Source organism: Eufriesea mexicana, unplaced genomic scaffold (genome assembly GCF_001483705.2).
Source record: "Eufriesea mexicana isolate 0111107269 unplaced genomic scaffold, ASM148370v2 scaffold4395, whole genome shotgun sequence".
Taxonomy (NCBI): domain Eukaryota; kingdom Metazoa; phylum Arthropoda; class Insecta; order Hymenoptera; family Apidae; genus Eufriesea; species Eufriesea mexicana.
The window spans coordinates 65,876-86,777 of record NW_016912376.1 but is presented as its reverse complement, the minus strand read 5'-3'; the positions used below and the strand labels follow the sequence as shown (position 1 = coordinate 86,777).

The following is a 20,902-nucleotide window of genomic DNA, read 5'->3' as shown; positions in this document are numbered from 1 at the left end:
AACGTGGACCGCGCGCGATCCATCAGCTCGATCCATCAGCTCGATCCATCGGCTCGATCCGTGCGCTCGAACCACCCTCGCCAGCCGCGAGATCTCTATCTCACGCGAACCAGTTGAAACCGCGCACCCACGGAGATGCGTATATTCGTCTGGAGGCATTGCGTGTCGTTGGACGGTAAGGAAGCGACAGATTGATATTCCTCTATCGAGTTTTGACCCAATAATGGCGATCGACGCTATCCATGCAATCCTAGTCTAACTGGTCGGCAGCTTGAACCTTCTCGTACCCAGTTTCGAACAGTCCGAGCCATTATTGCGCAAAACTGACACCTCTCTCACTCTCTCTCTCTCTCTCTCTCTCTCTCTCTCTCTCTTCGTCTCCCTGCCTTCAGCCACAGAGGCGTTTCCTGTTGTGCTTCCCGCTGTTCCTTTATTCTCCATGTTCGATAACGTAGCAAACTCGAGACCGTGTTTCTATGATCCGTGAAACACGAGGCTAAGCAGGGTCAGACGAGAGTCGCCGCTTCGATGTTGTCTTCAGACACGCGGTTCGTCGATACGCCACGAACATCCCCTTTGCGCGTCTGTTTACGACCCCGAATTGCACGCACGTCCCGAGACAGAGTGCAATTCGCCGCAGTGTTAGGGTGTCGTCTCCGGTTGTCCTGACCCGATGCACTCGTCGCGTGTATAAAGTAGCGGGACGAAGTAGCGTGACGTCGGTGAGAATAATACTGGCAGAGGGTTGGTGTGCTTCGCGGTGAACCGACCGCAAACGAAATGATCCCCGCGTAACAGGCTGACCCCGGTTACCATGGTTCTTTAATCTCCTGCAGCACCGCCATCGAGGACGCAGAGAAAATTCGTTTTCCGGACAGATCCTCGTTTCCTGCTCGTTCGCTTACTTTATTTTACGTGCCAGGCTGGCGCACCACCACCCACCAAGCGGCAGTTACTTTACGACAACGACCGTAACGGAGGGATGCACTTTGCGTTTACTAGGTAAACGGCCATTTGTACTACACGTCGGACTGCATCCTGCTGACCCAGTTATCGTGCGCGAACTTGGACCGTGACGCGGCAGGAGATCGAAACGCAACCCCTATTCTCTCTCTCTTCGAGACCACCCTTTCTCAACCCTGCCTCTGTCGGTCGTCAAACGACGAGCTCACGACCTGCCAGGTCACGGAGATGATCCCTCGTCGAATTCCTGGGAATTATTCCGTATAGTTGAGAAGAACAGGTTAGGCGGCAATCCTTAACCCCTTGCACTACGCTGAAACTTGGAAAAAGCCAAACCCGTGCGCCCGAATGATCGGCGAAGGAGCCAAACAGAGAAGCCCGAGTGTCGGAATTTGAATCACGATATCTTACGACTGAGTGCGAGATAGCCGCGCCCGTATTTACTTCACGCGATGGAGCTCTTGTGAAATTCAAACGAATTTGAATCAGAAACTTTTAAAAAATATTTTAATTATTACATACGATTAGAACAAATTCTGTATAAGTCGTAATAACCCCTTGCGCTCCATGATTTTTTGGTTAAAGAAGGGTACAAGCTGAAAAATTTTCTGCTATAAGGCTGATGATATTTTTTGAGCAGTAAATAAGAAATCGTGTAATAATTAACACGTAGAATTATTTAATTTCGATATCTCGCACAATGGTACGTTATTTTAAATTTGACATATTAATTAATATCGAGCTTCGAAATTTTATCAAATGATGACTAAAGGGCGCCTCTTGGCCCGAGATTAAGACTACGAGTCAGATTCGTGATATTCATGTTTGGCCTGAAATACCGATAACGTGTCACGCTCGTGATATTCATGTTCGACCCGAAATGTCGATCACGAGTCAGACTCGTGATATCCACGTTTGGCATGAAGTTAAACAACGAACCTGACTCGTGATAATCAAGTTTGACCTAAAATTTTCATCACGTGTCAGGCTCGTGAAAATAGTGCAAAGGGTTAATCATCGGACGAATCAACTGGGCGTCTCTGGTTGGGTGTCTCGGACGACGAAGGTACACCTGGATGACCCAGTTTCGGTCCCGATCTTGCGGGAACCGTCGAGACAGGTTGCATTTTACGATCGGCAATCGTCTCGGATCGAGCTGCTGCTCCTGGTTCACGCTGTGACCCAATTACCAATGACGAATCCTTTGTCGTTTCCGACGAATCAACCACGTTCGAGGTTCCTCTTGAAGCGCTATCGATTAGTCGTTTCGACGACAGCCACCGGCGGGAACGCGTTAAAGCGAAAGATTGTGCACGCTTTTTTCCTTCCCTTCTTCCGTCTCCCCTTTCCCCCGCCGTAACTAAAGAGCCGCGCCTCGTTAAAATGAAATACAAAGCTTTCCACGTTGTTTCCGAGCGGAATAACGAGATATCTTAAAATTAACTCGACCTGTCGGGTGTATCGCGGTGACCCAATTGCGGCCGACCGAGCGAATTTTGATTTTCCCGTATAAATTGCGTTCGATCTCTGCTACACGCACGGACCCACCCCATGGGCGCGTCAAGCCTCCCGGCTATTCCGTCCATCCGATTTCTCCATCGTGTTCAACGTCATTCCGAGTTTTTCCTCTTCCTTTTATCGCTCCGTCTGTCGATAGATTGCTCTATCTCCGATTTCGACGATTTTGAAACAGTTTGTACAGGCTGACACTTCGAACGATATCCTCCTCTACTGATCATTCTCTGTCGGTCCTAATTTACGGAATATTTGCGAAAAACTTTTGCCACTGTACAATCGGATTTTATAGTTTATTGAGAAGAGAAGGAAGAAATAAAATAGGAAATGACATTGGACGGGATCGAGGGATGGAATCGATCACTGGAACGAGGAGGAGGCTTCGTTAAGGACAAGTTCACCGTCTTGCCGTTTGCCATAATACGGGTATAATCGTGGAAATATCGGATGCAAAATGGAAGATGGAGAGTGTAACGTTTTGTCCTCGCTCCTCGAGGGATCAGAAACGTAAACGAAAGGCCGAGGCCCAGAGGAATAAACCGACGGCAGCAGATGGAGAGGGAAAAGGGGATCGATGCCGCGAAAACGCTTAGATTCGTTTTCCTTTGCTCGTACGTTTCCTTCTTTGCCTCGTTTCCTGCCTGTATCCGGGCGTCTGGCTACGTGCTTAGAAGACTCGAATGTCTCGACTCGTCTGCAACTTTCGTTCCCACGCCCGGCATCTCGGGGAGAGGAGAGGAGAGGAGAGGCTCGCCTCTCGTGCAGCTTTCTTCTTCCGCTTTCGGTGATAAAGGACACGGCTGATTTAAAGCCGCGTACCTTGCCCTCTATGATCGTTCTTTCGATGGTTATCTCGTTCTCCGAATTTTTTCCCCGCGCGGCCGCCATTTTTCATTCTCTATTTCTCCTCTGTCCTTTTCCCAGTCACCTCTTTGGGGTGTGGTTGAAGCGCCGCTATGCGAAACGCGCGCCGGATAGAGATGCATAATTTGTACACGCGCTCGAATAAATTGCATCGCGAAATTAGCTCGTCCGTCTCTTTCGTTGATTTTCCAAACTGACCTCCGTTTATGTACGGGGACAAAAAGTTGATAGCAATTAAATTGAATTCGTTTGAACAACCGTGGATCGTCAACGCCCCATTCAAGAACACGAGACGAGTATTTCGTTTCGTTCCCGTTTCATATCTAATTCGCCGTACCTCGAATTTATCTTATCCTATATGTTTCCCGAGTACCCTCGGAATATATATGCAGCTTCACTTGACAAAAACAAAAACATTATTTTCCACGAAGACACGTAGTTGAAGGAATTATTAGTAGGATTACATCGGCAAAATTGGAAAATAATTCAACGATACGTGGAATATTTACGTTACATTCATCGGAGATACGGACCGCGGTGGCGCTAGTGAGTTAACTCGCAAAACCTCTTAAGACTGCATTAAAACATTTACGCGTGGAAGGGTTAAATAACTAAAATACTGGTGTCCTCGTGGTTCGAAACACAGGATAAATTTATATTTCCATATTTCAGGACGAATAATTGAACCGATTAATTTTAACGCTCGTAGAGTCGACTGGCAGGTGGAACATTTCGGATGCGGAAGTTTGAAAGGGTCGTTTCGTCCGGGGGAAAAATTTCATTGCAAAACGAAGGTTAAGAAATTGAATTCTGTCCACTTTTTTGAGCGTAGATCACCGTGCACGGTCAGTGGATACTCGTATAGCCGATACGGCTAGTTTGTGATCGCGTTGCGTCGTTGAAAGCAGCGATAGATCATCGATGACGGTCGTGATAGGGGTTGACATCGGTTGTTTGGTCGTTGGTGTTGGCGAGAGACGCAACGGAGGAATACTCTCGCCACTGAGGCCCGTTTCCCGGCATCTTTGATATTTCACGGAAACGCTGCTGCTACCCACCCTGGAGTACCATAAAGCTTTAGTTATTCGAGCGAAATAGGTCGGCCGCCCTGTGAACTTGCGACCTGCTGGTAACTTTGTTTGAAAGTAAATCATTTCGGTTTGCGCTATTTACTCGGACCAACCTTTTTCGATTCGCTTTGACGATGAAACAGCCGTTTGCCGACGATGCACTTTGCGATGTACTTTGCGATGTACTTTGCCTCGTAAGACCGTAGTTATTATCGCAACGGCTGTGTATCCAAGTTTTTCAACGACCCCCCGATACGATAGGTGGCGATTTCGTGCTTTAGGACGCTGTTCGATCGTGTCGAAATATCGTTTAATCGCTTCGCACTCGAATCGACCGTTTCCGTATATCGGCGAGTATTAATTTATTTATTTGCACGGGATAAAAATTTATTGCAACGAGAATGTGCTACGGGAACAATGAATTTCGGATATATAGGGAAAAACAGGGGAGAAGAAATAAATTAGAATTTGCAATTTCGATAATACGATTTATAATGTTAATAAATATCTGATATTTATCGTGTACAAATAATTATGATTTTATTGTCATATGCGTGTATAATAAAAATAACTTATAAATAACACTTGCAATGGGATTGATAAATTTTCTGCCGGAACTGTCTTCTCTCTCGCTCTTTGAATTATAAACCTGCAAGGGTGATGCTTTCAATCTTATCTCGTGCTTTTATATTGAACTTATCAGGATATGACGCATAGGAGAAAAGTCAGATTGTTATAGATTATTTGAGATTAACAATAGTCACAAATGTTTTCATTATTCATAGGTCGGAATCGGAATATATTTTATTGGATCGATTCAAACGAGACATACTGTATAAGAGATCATAAATCTCGTGTCGAAAGGGCCTATGATTTGTTTACAAAAATTTCCAAAGTATCCCTCTTTTTATTATTACTACTATTATTTTTTTTATTAATGATAATGATTTTTATTTAAGATTAATATATTTAACGGGTAGGAAAATCATTTGGTATACAAAGACAGTGAAAATCAGTGATATCGGACTTTTGTCATCAAATAAGAAAATACAACCCTTAACCCTTAAACTCTCACAGGATTTAAGGAAATAGAAAAATTCGCGGAATATATTAACGTTGATAAAACACTGTTTAAAGTATTAAATTAAGTAAAGAATCTTTTATGATTTTTATTCGAACACCGTCTATAAAAATCCTTTGATACGAATCAAGGACCCAGACTAGGTGAAACGAATATTAATGTATGCTAGTATGATTAAAATTGCCATGCACTGTAAGATGAGTCGAATTTTTGATATCCGAAATTGATGTACTCGTCCGAAAATGGGTGAAAATTTCAGGTCAATTGACAATACCATTTAATATTTTAAAGGCCATTAATAAATCTAACACTTTTCGGCCTAGATTTCCAGTAAACTCTCGTAAATCACCTCGAATAATTTCAAAATCCATTCAAATCTCGTTCAAACTTCCCTTCGACAACCTTCCGTAACCCCTCGATGCAACTCACCCTCTCCCTCTTATCTACAAATCTCCGCGTCTCGTGAAAAAGAATTTCAGAATATCCTTCAGTAATATGGTTCTCTGAAGGACTTTAATTTTGTAATCACGAGAATGTGGAAAATTCAACATGAATTTTTTCGCATCTGCGCGAACAAACACGGTCCAATCTCAATTTTTGATCACGATTGCCCCGAATTATTATACGCGATCCACTCGAATACGTTCTCTGCTCGCCGAAGAATAGTTGATCAGAGATTTATTTTTAATTTGTTATAATAAATAACCGTATCGATTGCTCGCCTTTTCTCAACAAATCTATAATACGTCACTGAAAGTATGCTTAAGCTTAGATCCTGGTTTTATGCACAGGAATTCGAAACTACATACGGATTAACGAATACTTTCTTCGAGCCTAATACTTTCGATAATAGTATCGGTTTTCTTCTTTGGAATTGGTTTTGGTATCTCCAAACTACGGAAGATTATTAATTTACTTTTAACGCAGGCTTAAGACGACTTCGTATTTAACTCACTAGCGCCACCACGGCTCATATCTGCAATAAATGTTTATCGTAAATATATCGTTAAATTATTTTTTAATTTTGCTAATGCAATTTTGGAGTTTTCTTGGTACTTACTATGCATGTTAATATCGTTTTCACAAATTTTTATGTCAATTTGGTAAGCTGTAACTGCGAGGATAGTAAATCGAATATTGAATTTACCTTGGCATGAAATAAAAATTAATCGATTCAATGAATCAGTATGGCATCCATACACGATTATAATCGAAATTATACGACAGAAGTAAATGTACAGAATTGTGGTATATTTCCACTAATTTCAGAAATCAAAAAATCAGGGACCCCTCTCTAGTGGCAAAATACCATCTGTCGCAGCATATATCTATACATACACTTATTTTTGTCGTATATATAAATGCAAATTCATAAAATTCGTAAAATTCGTAAAATCCGTAAAATACGTAAAATACGTAAAATCCAGTGAACCTACTGATTTGGTATAATACGCGTAACCTGAGCGTATGTAAAGGGCTTCCATCCGGTCGTACGGGAATAAAATAAAATAAAATAAAATAAAATAAAATAAAAAAGAATTGCACGGCCGACTTCGTACGGCCCTTTATCGGGCGACGCGGGTCGTAGGGTTTCCGATAGAAAATGGGACGTTTATAGGAGGAAATGCGTGGATCGGTGTGAAACGCGTAAATGGGCCGTCGCTTATTAGAAAGGACGGCACGAATGGAGGGATGTCCGTGGCCGGTGCGTGAACGCGTTCTTCACTAGGTTATCGTGTGTCAGGGAAGGGTGGAGAAGAGGTGGGTCGGTGACTCTGGCAGGTTCCGTGGGAGGGGGCCCGGCCGAGGTCGGGGTCGGGGCTGTGGGGCAGGAGAGATGAGGAAGGACCGCACCCACCCCGGTTTATCGACCGGGTTACACCCTTAGCCGGCGCTCTCACAAATTCTCCTCCTTACTTACGTTTTCCTTTCCACCGCCCACCCTTGTCCCCCTCTTCCTCCGTTTTCCGCCCCGCCGCTGCACTCGCCCCTCCCCCGCCGAACGCATTCCGCAAAAGAGAAAAACTTGGCAAATTATTCGCAGAGAAACTGGGCTACATGCCTCGCGAATCGATCGCGTTTCTCGCGCGTTGGAAAAGAGCAGAAATATTTCCGGTCACCGTCGAAACACCGTGTAAAACGAACCGCGTGAGAACCACTGGCGTTTACGGATAAAAATTCTACGAACGGGTCGGGACCACCGGTGCACGCGTCGCGACGCCGCTCTCTCTGCACCGAGAGAGCCGCCAACGGGCCGAGACGCTTAATCTCTTTACGCTTTTTCAAGGTTCCAAGGCGCGCCACGGGATTACTTTTCCTCGCGATGCGCGCGCCCTCTTTTTGCCGCGCTTTCGCTCCCTCTCTACGTCATCGACGCGCTGCACGCGTGTCGGAGAGAGAGCGACAGAGAGGGAGGGATCACGAACGCTTAGGGTGGGTTTTTGTTCCTCATCGGAGTCTGCCTCGTGCTTCCGGCTTTCTACGATCATCGCGGTTCATGGGGATAAGCTGGTCGGCCTTCGACTGCGAAGGAAGAAAGATTCGGAGATAATCTGCCGGTGAGAGTCTTTCGGAGACTGACGGCTCGTCGGTATATAGGGAGCTCGAGTCACGGACGCAGGAAGCTGCGAGCTATCGAATCGAAACTTGGACTTCCGCCAACGTTCCCACACGCGTGGACGCGCTTCTTTTCACCTCGTCTTTTCACCCCTTTCCGCGGTGTCCGGTCGGAATATCTCTCCCTCGTCTCGAGATAAGCTTCTGGTAATTAGACGAACGCGTAGCATCCGCGTTCCCGTCGTTTGACCTTCCTGCGAGAATCGATTATTTAATGGCGGGCGTTTAATCGTCGCGCCACGGTTGCTTCGAGTCCAGTGACATATATTCGGGTCTGCTTCGTTCGACCTGTATATAGGGTTGCGCGAAAGTCGCACCAGGGACTCATGATCCGACACGTTTGGTATCTTACGATCACGTTTGGCGATGACTAGTCCGTGAGAAGGGCAAGAGCAGCGGCCGAGACGAGCGCGGGGGGTAATCCGTGAAACAGGAGCGCAGGAAACAAATCCTTCGAGCCACTTCCTGTTCGCGTCGTGTTTCACGGCCGAGAATCGCGTATATCGTGTCTGGAGGGGAGACAATGGCGGCGCGAAGGAGGGCGAACCGTCGAATGCGTGAATCAGGAGGACAAAAGGACGCCGAGGAACCGATGATTCCCCCGCCATTCCTCCCTGACCCTCCGAACTGCTGGGCTAAACGAACTTCCGCTGGAAAGTAAACGAAGATGATTCAATCGCGACGCAGTTAAAGCCAATTGGCGGCACGAGGAGGGATACGCAGATACGCGTGGCGCGAGAAGATGCCTCCCGTGGAATCATGGGTACGGGGTCAAAGGAAGAAACGTAGTTCGCATAAACGGCGAACGAACCAGGAAAGGCTAATCGATGTAGAGAAACGAGCGACTGGAGGTCGTCGAAGGTGCTAACAGAGAGTGCAAAGGCAATAGGAATGAAAAGAGGGTATAGGGAAGAGAAGAAAAGGGAACCGAGTCGAATGGGTAGGGAAGGAAAAAGCGTAGCGGGTAGAAAGAGAAGAGCAGAGCGGAACGCGGTATGTTAGAACGAGAGAGAAGAAGGGTGGTGACGTTAGCTAGCAAAGGACGGAGAGTGCGTAGATTGCGAGGCAGCGGAGAACGGGCTAGCGCTAGGGAGTGCGAGGGAAACGCCATGGAGTAGCAACGAAAGAGAGAGAGAGATATACATAAGAGAAGAGTGGTAGAGAACGACGAGCATCGTGGAGAGGAGAGTACGGGGGAGAGAGGAGCGGAGAGGAGTGGATGAGAGCGGCGCGGAGAGGAGTGTAGTGGAGAGGAGCGAGAGAAGAGAAGAGGGTTCGCGGTGCAAGCTTATAGGGAGCGTCAGTGCAGTGTGCATGCGGACGGCGGTTGGTTGGCAGTGTGGGAGCTCGCGTTGCGTCGGTTCGTTTCGGGTATCGTCGGCTGTCACGACGAACGGTACAGTGGTGGGGGGCCCGTTTGAGCGCGAGTTTCGAACAACACCAGTGACGAATCGTGCCCGTACCAGTCGCTCTTGGACCACGGCTCGATTCCATCGGTCCCACGCTGTTCACAGTGCGCGTCCGTTAGACACGTACGATGCGAGACGAGCCAGTTTACTCGCGATCGCGGAGTGTCTCGTTTATCGAGCAAGATATTCCTGGATACACGGTCCTTGCCCGAATCGATAATCGATAAGAGGCTCGCGTATCCCCGATACCACGGAGTACATCGTAACGTTGGAAAATGTAACGAGTCGACGAATCGTCTCGCGGGGCATACAGAAAACAGGTTCTGCCCTCGCGACTCCGCCTTTCCGTCTTCCGCCGGCGTCTCTGCCAACTTTTATCCTCCCCCTCCTCGCTTACCAACGTATTCTATTAAATCGCGCGTGCATCTCGCCAAGTTTTCTTCGTGCGGCGTTGCGTTTCCCCCTCTCCCTCGACCGTGCTGCCCCGACGTCGGCGCGTAACCGTCAGATTCGCTCCAGTCGCTACTGGGTCCGATTGCCAGGACATACGGACTGTCAGAAATTGGCGCGCTCCGTTATTTCGCGTTCGTGTCGACTCGCACGCGAGTCCTCGGAAACGGAACACCGCGGGCGTGAAGCGTAACGGTCGCGAGGGTTAAATAGCGGTCGGGAGGCGGTTGAACGCGCGTGTCCTTGACCCAACTCAAAGGCGTATCCGCGTCTAGAGCGCATCGGTGAACGAACGCCGAGTCGTTTCGCTGTTCCACGTAACGAAGACAAGAGCACAACCCCGTACGCGGTTAGCCCGCCGGCCACGACGATCAGCGCGGACGGGGTCCGAGCGGGGCTGTCAAAGAGGAATTCCACGATCGGTTTCTCGTCCGTGGCAGACACGAGAGGGCATCAGGACGTTATATTTAGTCGATCGACAGGGTGATCCGGCAGTTTTTACACTGGAGATTCGCGCGGTCGAGATGCCCGTTTAAAAATAAACCCTCTGTCCGGCGGCAGAGCCACGAGGGGGGCGTTCCTGCGATTGTCCTTGACCCGAGGAAAGCGCATTCGGGTGGACGCGAGGCTGACTCGCGCGCGTTCCTTCACGCTTCAAAAGTCGGCTGTGCTCGGTCGATTCGCTTTAAAAAGGAACGTCGGAAGCGAAAAAAGACGAGGACGGATGGCCTTACCGATCTGCCACCCGCCGCCATCTTGATCCTCCGGACGACGCTAGTCGCGCGTGACGAATCGTCATTGGGCGCGCAAGGGACTCGCGAAAGATGGCTCGCGCGACGATGTCAGGGACGTCGCTTGTTAATTACCGTCGTCGCGTTTCTCGCGTCGTCGGTGCTCCGTCGATACGACGACGGGGGGTGCAGACGCGGTTTTATCGTCGACGCGAATCTGTCGTCGCGTATACGCGGGTATTTTGCGGGAAAAGGGGTTTCGTCGCGAACTCCGGTATAAAAAAACGAGCAAGAGAGAGAGGGAGAGAGTGAGAGAGGGGAGAAGAGAGGAAAAATGTAAAAAAGGGTAGGGAAAAAAGAAACGACGAGACGCGCATTTCGAAGGTGTACGAGAACGAACAGAGAGTCGGGATATAAAAAGAGTCGCGGCGACGACGACGCCCGGCGTCGCGCGTCTACCGGCGCAATCGACACGCTTGCCAAAGGGAGCGGAAAACGAAAGCTTTCGTCCTCGTGGCGAACACGGCGGATCCGCGCGAGCAGTCGTCCATCTCCACCCAGACGCTCGTCGTCGATCAGCAGGCAGGCCCCCCTGTTCGACGGCTGCAACGACGCCGGGGGTGGTCGAAAGGCGTAATTGGAGGGAAAACGGTTCGAATCGGAATTTCCAATTCATCTGCCGGCTGGTTCACCCATCGCGTCCCTCTTTCCGTCTTGCGCATTCAGCGGCGTTAACGATCTCTTCTAAACTACTCGTAGGGCCCCGTGAAGAGTCACGGCGCGTCACGGAGACAAAAAGAATCGTAGCATGGCGAACGAGAAAGAACGGCAGCCAGTAAGCGGAGTGGTCTCGTTTCATTTTGCTCTTACCGCCTCTTCTCTTCTCTTCTGTTATGTTCTGGTCTGTCTCCTCCTCCGGCATCTACCCCGTTTTCTTCCTTTTACCACCCCTCGCGAGCTTGGTTTTGTCTGCCGAGTTCCTCGTCATGGCGACTCGTCCCGCAGAACCTCCTGTTCTTCCCCTGTCGTTTCTACTTTCTCAGTTCTGGTCCACGTAGAGAATTTGGTAGGATCGATTCGAATTCTTGAGCTCTTTCAAGTTGGTACGTGCTGTCTTGATCATTGAGACACTAAACGCTGATGGATAGCTGCGTGTCCGTATTGGGGATTTGGTGGAATCAAGAGTCTTCCAGTTTTGAGGTTAGATACATCGACTGATGTTGGTCAAAGTGATGAAGAAGATAAACTAATCTTGGGCGACTAGGAAAAGTAGAGATGAGCTTGTCTATTTCCCATTGGGCTCCTGAGAAGGTAGAAACAGTAGAGTCACTAGAAAATGTTCGAGGTGCTCTTCTACCATCTTAGTATGTCACTTGTAAGATCATGTAGTGGACATGGTAGGCTCGTTTCAAATTCTTCAGCATTTTTCGGTTGATACATGAACTCTTGATCATTGGGACACCGAACATTGTTGGGTAGGTACGTGTCCATGTTGGGGATTTGGTGGAATCAAGATTCTTGCAGTTTAGGAGGTTAGATACATCGACTGATCTTGGTCAAAATGGTGAAGAGGATAGACTAATCTTGGGAGACTAGGAAAAACAGGGATAAGCTTGTTTATTTCTCATTGGGCTCCTGAGAAGGTAGAAACAGTAGAGTTACTAGAAAATGTTCGAGGTGCTCTTCTACCATCTTGGTATGTCACTCGTAAGATCATGTAATGGACATGGTAGGCTCGATTCGAATTCCTGAGCATTTTTCGGTTGGTACATGGACTCTTGATCATTGGGACACTGAACACTGTTGGGTAGCTGCGTGTCCGTGTCATGGATTTGATAGAATCGAAATTCTTGCAGTTCTAGGGTTAAATGCATTGACTAGTATTGGTTGAAATAGTACAGAAGATAGGCCAATGTTTGGAGACTACGAACAACAGGGATGAATTTGTCAGTTTCTCGTTAGGTTCCTCAATAAGTAGAAACAGTAGAAAGAGTCACTAGAAAATATTCGAAGTCTCCTTTAACCATTTTGCTATGTCACTTGTTGGATCATGTGATGGACATAGTAGGATAAATTGGAATTCTTGGACTTTCCCAATTTGGTGCGTGGTCTCTTGGTCATTCAGACCCTGGATAGTGGTAGATATATAGTTCCCTACCTATGTTAGGGGTTTCTTGTGTTTTTCCGATTCGATCCATTGACTCCTGATCATCGGGCACAGTCTAAGCTTGTTCGAAAACTAGGGAAACTCAGTTTCACGACTGTTTCGTTAGATTCTTAGGGCAATTTAGACTCAGGCATCTCCGTTAAACCTCTCCAAGTTCCTTATTTTCTTCTCTACTGTACGTGTGTTTCTTCTTATTCTCACTGAGTTCTCGGAAAAGTAGAAATGGCGGGGTTCATCGAAAGAGTCACTGCTAGAAAATGTTTAAGGTCTTCTTTTACCATCTTGGTAAGTCAGTTGCTGGATCATGTGATGGACGTGGTAGGATCGATTGGAATGCTTGGGCTCTCCTAATTTGGTGCGTGGTCTTTTGATCATTGGGACACTGGATGCTGGTAAATATATAGTTACCTGTCTATGTTAGGGGTTTCTTGTGCTTTTCCGATCCCGATCCTCGGAATAATCTTACCTTATTAGAAAACTAGGGAAACTTAGTTTCACGACTGTTTCGTTAGATTCTTAGGGCAACTTAGACTTAGGCGTTCCTTCTCTAACACCTGTTAGAATCAATTAAACTCCCTATTTAAAGCACTGAACGCTCCTAGGAAACAATCAGAGGATGTAAATTTATCTTTTCATCGAAGATCGATCTCACGATCCTTTGACGAACGCAAACGACTTGCCCGTCATAGTAAGAACAGAGAAAGTCTCTCTCTCCCCTTATCATCTTTGATCTATCAATTTCGCCGTCAGTCTACGTCAGTCTATATCAGAAGTCCGTTTAAAATCGATGAAAATCCCCACGCACGCGTTCCCAATTGGACGCAGCAGCTCGTGATAGTCAAACCACTGGACCTGGAAATTAAGAGCGAGAGATGTAGGAAGGAATTAATTTCGCGACCTCCTCGTTACCATCGCGGAGAAACAGGGACGACCTGTGGGGACAAGGGAAAAAGTGTTAAAGTGGCATGAGTAGGAAACACGAGTAGCGCAAACGAAGTTAAGCTCGAGGAAAGACTCGTCCCCAATTATCCAAGGTCTCAGGCATGTCGCGAAACACGCCCATCGGGTTACAACAGCGATGACGATTCCCTTGCCTAATTACTCTCCAAAGAGTCTTCTCTTTGCTATCGATTCCGAATACGCGTGTCCCACTTTTGAAACCGACTCTATCGCGACCAACGCACCCTTCCGGACCCTGACGCTGCACAAAATCGCGTACGCGACCCTCGCAATCCGTTTCCGGTTGGAACAGCCACTACTGGGCCCGCGAAAGGGGATGGAGACAGACGCTTTTTCACGGGGATTCGAATTAATTTCTACAGCTTCGATTACAGCGAATGCCGATGCGAACTCCGCGGGCTTCCCTTTGACAGCGCCATGGAAAATAGGGGCGGCAGGGTCGGAGCGCGGGGAAATAGGGAATTTGCTCGATTGACGGATTGTACGAAGAAACTTTGGAATTTCCGAGACTTCTTGAGAAACTTCCGAATTTTTGAAACTACCACTTCGACAGACGCGTGTTAGAGGGCTGGGAATGACAGGTTTCAGATAGGGCGCAGCAGTCGAATTTGCAAAGTCGTTATGAGAATAGATTGTCTCTACAGTGCGGAAATAATTTGCCAAATTATAGTTACACGGGGTGTATAAGTGATTTGTGAGATTATGGTAACGAAGATGAGATGTATGCAGGATGTTGTATGAATAATTTGCAAAATTATAAGGGTGTTTGGGACGTGTGCATTTTTAAAACAAAAGACCGGCGCTTGATCTTGGTCAGAGGATGTAGCTAGTTCTGTATTCCGCCATTTTGGATATGATTAGCTTCATTTTCAATTTTCGAAAACGTGTAGCTACTTCCAATGAGATTAGGGGTGACTTTTGTTCAAGATACACCACTGTGATTATTTCCATGCGTGTATAATATATTTACACATTCGTTACAAATGCGTAGCTCTGGTGTCAAACGTCTAGACAATTTTCATTTAAAAACTGACAAACGAATCATTAACATAGCGACATAGATCACAAAATCTAACAAACTGTTCAATGAATCTGCCAATTGTTTCACAACAAAGTTTTCAATTCGAATAAATATAGGGTGTCTAAAACGCGTGGGCCTCGCTTCTAGGATGAGGTTCAACTTTTAAAAGAAAATCAAATTTTCTTTTAAATGCCTATCTGCTTGATCTCGGTCTAGTTTCATATTTCGCCATTTTGGATTCGGTTAGTTTCATTTTCAATTTCGGAAAACGCGTAGCTGCTTCCAATTATTACCAAATTAAGAGTAGATACTCCACTGTGATTATTTCCATTCGTGTATAATATATTTACACATACGATATAAATTTCTAGCTCCCGATGATATTAATTTAAAAAAATTAACAAACGAATGATTAAAATCAGAATGATTAAAATCATATTCTGTAATAGCGAATAATAGCACGACTTAAGATGGATTTCTCGATATCTCCTGCGAAGCTCGCAAGACACCATGGAATAAAATGCGAAACTCGTTGCATCTCGTAAACAAGGTCAAAGGGAAGACATATTTACACCTTTTCCTCTTTCTGCATTCAAGTGCAAAATCGATCCCTGAAGAACGTCCCACATGTGCATCGCGAGGCACCCCGTATAGGCTAACTGCACGCGTCCAACCATAAACGACCACACACGTGCAACACACGCGTGGGACACACACGGTGGCCGATGTCGGGCAGGCACGCGCGGCCACCGGAAGAGGAAAGGAAGGAAGGCCCATTCCGCTTCTTTGCCCTCTAATGGATCATTCCGGAAGTCGGCGGTGTTCCTAGATTTACACGCTGCACCGCGTCATCGATCGTATTTTAAGGCATGCTCGCACGCACGTTAGCACGACCGACACGACTGCACGCACGCACGCACGCCGCATGGCCGCACGCAAGCCGCAAGGCGCAAGAACCGGCGCAGGGATTGATAACATCCTGCTCGATCGGTTTATTCCTTGCCCGTTAACGGGTAATCGGATACCGCGATTCTCCTTTCGAGATCTCGCGTAACGCGTAGCCTGTAACGCCAAACCACCGAGTAATACTTGCCGTAATTCCGGCCGGTTAATTACCGCCCCCTCTCGGTCAGTCGAATAAACCTGGACCGGTGTTACGTTGTGTACCATCGATCGATCCACCTCGTACCTACGTTTTCAACGGACACGTTATTAGTCCGTGATTAACGTTATTACGAGCGAAACGCGCATCCATGTTAATGACCAGGTTTGGTTAGGTTAGGTTCGGGTTGACGAAACCGTGACGAGGCTTCCTCCGCGTGTGCGAGATGGCGGTGAATTTCCACGAGAAGGGTTGATCCCGAGGGCGCGTGGCCGATCGTCGAGAAACTCGGCCAGTTTTTCCAACGAGTTTGCCAACCTTTGCTCCCCGCCTCCCTTCCAAGCCCCGTTTAAGCCTCTTAACCGAGCCGAACGCGGAAAGAAAGTCGCTGACTCGAGTAGAAGCGTCCGTCGTTCTTTCTCCCTCTGTTGCGAGCTTAATCGCCACTTAAGAGTCACGTGATCGCGCTTCGTTGCGCGATTTCGCAAATTACCACAGCGAAACTTCTCTCTCGCTACCCCCACTCCGCGCGCTACGCCGTTCCCCCACTCCGACGCTGGGCCTTGGAAGAGGCTCTAACTCGAGAGGTAGCCAGTTGCCGACGTTTTTCGTGGAGAAGCTCCGCGGTCCGAGACTCGGTTTTTCTTGCGAAAGTCGGACTCGAGGGAGAGAGAGAGAGAAAGAAAGAAAGAGAGAGAGATGGAGACCAGAGCCAATTAGCGAAATCGCGATTAAAGGGCAACGAACGGTCCGGCGGACATCGGGTGGCTACAATGGACACGCGCTTAACCCAGTTCCAAGACGAATTTCGGTCGGTCGTTTATGGAAATCCGGCGTTGGCGCGCAGTTGCGCGAATTCCAGCAACCGAATTACATCGAATTTGAGGTGGCGGAAGCGCGCGCGTCATCGCCACCCCCAGCCCACGCCGGCCGCCCCCATTAGTTCTCTGGGTGTACGGGCTGGCCCGCAAAATGCCTCTCGCGTAATTGCGAATTGCCATCGTTGCGTTCGACGATCGATTTCCGTGAGAGCGCGACGAGGTGATTCGTCGTTGTTCCTCCAGCGAACCGGGTTACCAGTTAATTTCACGTCGTTCACAACGGATCGTATTACGTCTGTAACAACGTTCCATCCCTCGATTCCGTGCCACACTCTGTGTGTGTATGTGTGTGTATATATATTTCTGAATTTCGTTTATCCCGATACGATTAACCGCGACTCTCGTCTCCGCGACCCGCTTTATTACTTTCATCTCCATCGCGTCCACCCTCTTCCTATTTCGCTTTAATTATCGTATTTCCCGGCGAAAGGAAAAGCAAAGCACGCTCGACCCCTTTAGCGGAACCACTTTAACGCTTTAATGCTTACGGTCAGCCGGAAAATGCGTTTCTCGATATCGAAACGAATCTCCAGGGGACTTTGCCGTTAGCCTTCTGCCCGCTCGCTCCCCCTACCAGCGAGCCCACATCGTACACGTATACGTGTATATATATACGCCCGCGTCCCTTCGCTTTGCCGAAGTTGCTCCTGCAGCGAGACATCTAGCGGCCACGGGCTTAAGCGCGGCACACGCAGAGACAATTAATTTTACGCATCACCGAATTTAAGGGCTCTTCCCACTCGATGTAATTACGGCCGACGTATGGCTCTTTACGGTTCGATCGCTTCGCTTCGAGGAGCATCTTCGCTGGAAACGTCTCCCGAACTTTCTCCCTTTGAAATAGCCGAAGTTTTTGCTCGGGATACGCGATGCCGTACGGAACACGGGTTACCACTTTTCTCTCACCGTTTTCTCTCTTCCTTTCCCGGCGTTTGTTCGAGATCGTTGGTAAAAGGAAATAAAAGAGATCGCTCGTGAATCCGCGCGAATAGAAAGCTCGGAGAGCTCGATTAGTTTCTTGGTTAGTTTTCGAAGAACGAAGGATATCGACGTAGCGCGGCTATCGGTCGTTCGAATTGCGCGCGGGCCGATTGTCGGTTTTAGTTGACCGAGCGGCCGGCAGAGGGCGGAAGTGCGCTGGCGAGGCGAGCACGCTGCCGGAATAAAAATCGTTTTTCATCAGTTTGACCGGCTTTCAAGGGTTGCGTGGGTGTTTGTGGTGGTGATGTTGGTGGTGGAGAAAATCGAGTGGTCACGGTGGTGTCGATCGATCGACGAATTTCCCGGACGCTGCTCGGACTGGTTGTCGTTCGTTCAACGATGAGACCCGTGCGTCGATAACCGATCGTTTCGAACGGCGTGACAAGGCGCCGAGAAGCGAGGTGCATCGGGAGAAATCGTCGGTGGTGAGAAAAAGTGATCAAGATCCTTGTCTGGGATATACGGCTTGTATCGCGTGAACGGGACAAAATGTGCAGCAAGTGCAGCGAGTGTTGCCAGGGATCTAGACACAGCGTGGACGCTAGCCCCACGCCAGGATCAGATTCCGAAACTTCAGGTAACCTATAGCGGCTTCCTAAGGATCTCGCGGTTTACCGCTAACACGCCCCATTCGTTTCTCTTTTCCCTCTGCGTCCAACTCTCCGTCGGTATTTTACTCGTCGCCATGCCACGTGCGCTGAAAATTTACGAAAGAAAGAAAGCCGAGAAACTACGTCATCGATTCCGCTTGAAATTTCCGACGTATTATAAGATCACGTGCACAGGTCGACCCAAAACAAACCGCGTCATTGTTTTCTTTTATTTCCGACCCGAAACCTTCGCGTGTACCGTTCGTTCGTCGACCGTAAACACGGAACGTTAGCGAGACGATTCGTAACGCGAGAATTTCCCGTCGTGCCGCTCGTGTCCACTTAACCTCACCGCTCGACTCTTTTCGTCCGTCTTCGGGTCTAATCGGCAGTTAACCCGAACGCGTATACTCGCTACGAGGGAAAAACGCGGTGGCTGTACCGGAGACTTTCTCTTAGCTTACCGGCAGTCCCGGGACGAACTTTTAATCTCTGGCTGTTAGAGGCTCGACGTTCTTTGGAAAGAACGGCCGGAAAGAAGAGTCGTACAGTCGTGTTCCTACAGGCTACGATTCTGCCCGTAACGAGTCTCTCTTCCCGTCGGTCGCGCACGTCGCGGCGCGAAAGAAAGAGGATCGTTTAGGCGACACGAAAACGCCGACGTGTCCGTATCGTAAACGAGGTTACGAGGAGCGTGAAACGGTGGAGAAGGGTTGAAAGGAGAAGAGCAGGGAAAAAGCTAGCGCGCGCGGCATAGCCCCGAGCCATCCTTCTCATACCCTCTTTGGCTCTTTCATTTTGTAAATACACGGACCTTTTGACTTTTAGATTTCGCAGGACTTTGAGAGAGGGAGAGAGTTTATCGGAGAGCATTTTCGCGCGAGATGTTTGTAATGGAAATTTGCCCCGGCACACTCTGGCCGTCTGGATTTTATTAAATCGTTATTTCTAGCCGGCTCAGGATATCGCCACGGTCGAGCCCCGTGGTCCGTTCCGCGGATTAACGCTTCGAACCTAGGGAAAATGGGTCGACGGGGCGTAAATTTAAATTCATACCTCCCGCGTGGCTAAGAATGCGGAAGTAGCGAGACCGCGGGACGGATCCTTATAAATTTACGCGCAGCGTAGACCGCCGGCTCTGCAGGAGCAGAGGGCGCGACGTGCGCGCCTCTGAAATATGCAGGACGCGTATACCTATATCGCCGTGCGACCTGTACTCATATACTCGTCCTCGTGCTCAACGGTGCAGGCTAACCGTTGCTCTCCTTTCCTCGCGCTCTCTTCGTCTCTCGAGCTCGTAGGTTCAGCCAGGCTGGCAGCGTCGCAGTCGAGCACCGAATAATTTCCAGGAAAACGTCTCGCGTCGCAATTATCCTCCAGCGAGTGGCGCGCGGTCGCGATCGAGTGAGTAGGAGTGAGGGTAACCGCTTCATCCCGCGCAAGGGATCACGGGAACTTTATTGCCAAACCTTCTCGGCTACTAGATACCCAGCTGGCCCGTCGACGTTCCGAGGAGAGTTCCCTGTCTTTCGGTGCTCGAAACTCGACGTCGCTGGTTTTCCTAAGTTTCCAGACCTCTCGCAAGAAGCTGTTCCTCAGCTGCTTAGAAGTTCGTCGCGCGTTCGCCGATTAATTTTCGAATCCAATTTGCTTTGGTAGCCCGCGGAAAGCCGGGACACCGCGGTGACGCAGGACCTCGTGCAACTTTCCGTGACGTCCCATCCGTCGCTTCTTCTCGTTTGCGTAGCCGCGAAGCTAATAGACTCGTATCACCTTTTCTTGTTACAGAGGAAGAATGGAATTCGGATTGCAAGGGTCGACCGTCCAACGACATCGGTGAGTCAGACTCTCCAGTCTTTCGGAAGACAAACGTTCCCCGGCGACAGAACCCTGTCGGGGATTCCCCTCTCTCGTTGGTTCCCTAGCGGCTCGATTCTCTCGCGGACAGATTAGCGGAGACGCGTTGCCGAGCGCAGCGTGTTGTCCCCCCCGCGAGCTTCAATCTGTCGCTGCTGCACACCTTTGCCGGTCGGTGTTTAAGTAGGCACGCGTTACGAGCTTAACTTAACCCCTGGAATCGACGTGGCGTCTGTCGGGTTTCCTCGGTTCGAGTTTCAGTCCCGGCCTCGGTACCGCCCCCGACCCCGTTCCCTTCCGGCTGCCCCACGACGCGTGAAAGCGATACGTCGTCCGCCCTTCCTTCCTTCTCGTTAACATCACCCCGGCCCACGCTCTGTCTCTTTTCTCTTCTTCCCTCTTCCCCCTCGCCAGCTCACCGTGCTAACCGTTCCCGGTCTCCTCGAGCTCGTTTTTTTGACGCTGGAACGACGTTTCGACGGAGAACGAGCGTGCTTCGTCGCCACTCCAACCCTCCACCACGTCCACGCGAATGCGTTTTTAAACGGATTTTCGGCGCTCGAGTCGCGTACACAAGCACCGACGGAAATCTCTATGGAGTCGCGGGGAATTTCGACGGCGACGAAGCGGCAAATAGATCCGAA

At 48.8% G+C, this 20,902-nt stretch overlaps 1 protein-coding gene across 1 annotated transcript in view; it reads left to right on the top strand.

The window, feature by feature from the left end:
* Positions 1-20,902, top strand: part of LOC108551518 (uncharacterized) — a 65,916-nt gene that overhangs the window by 26,291 nt on the left and 18,723 nt on the right. The window contains exon 3 of the mRNA XM_017905722.1: positions 20,190-20,237. Coding sequence (XP_017761211.1) covers positions 20,190-20,237 — 48 coding nt within the window. The remainder of the gene's footprint in view (positions 1-20,189; positions 20,238-20,902) is intronic.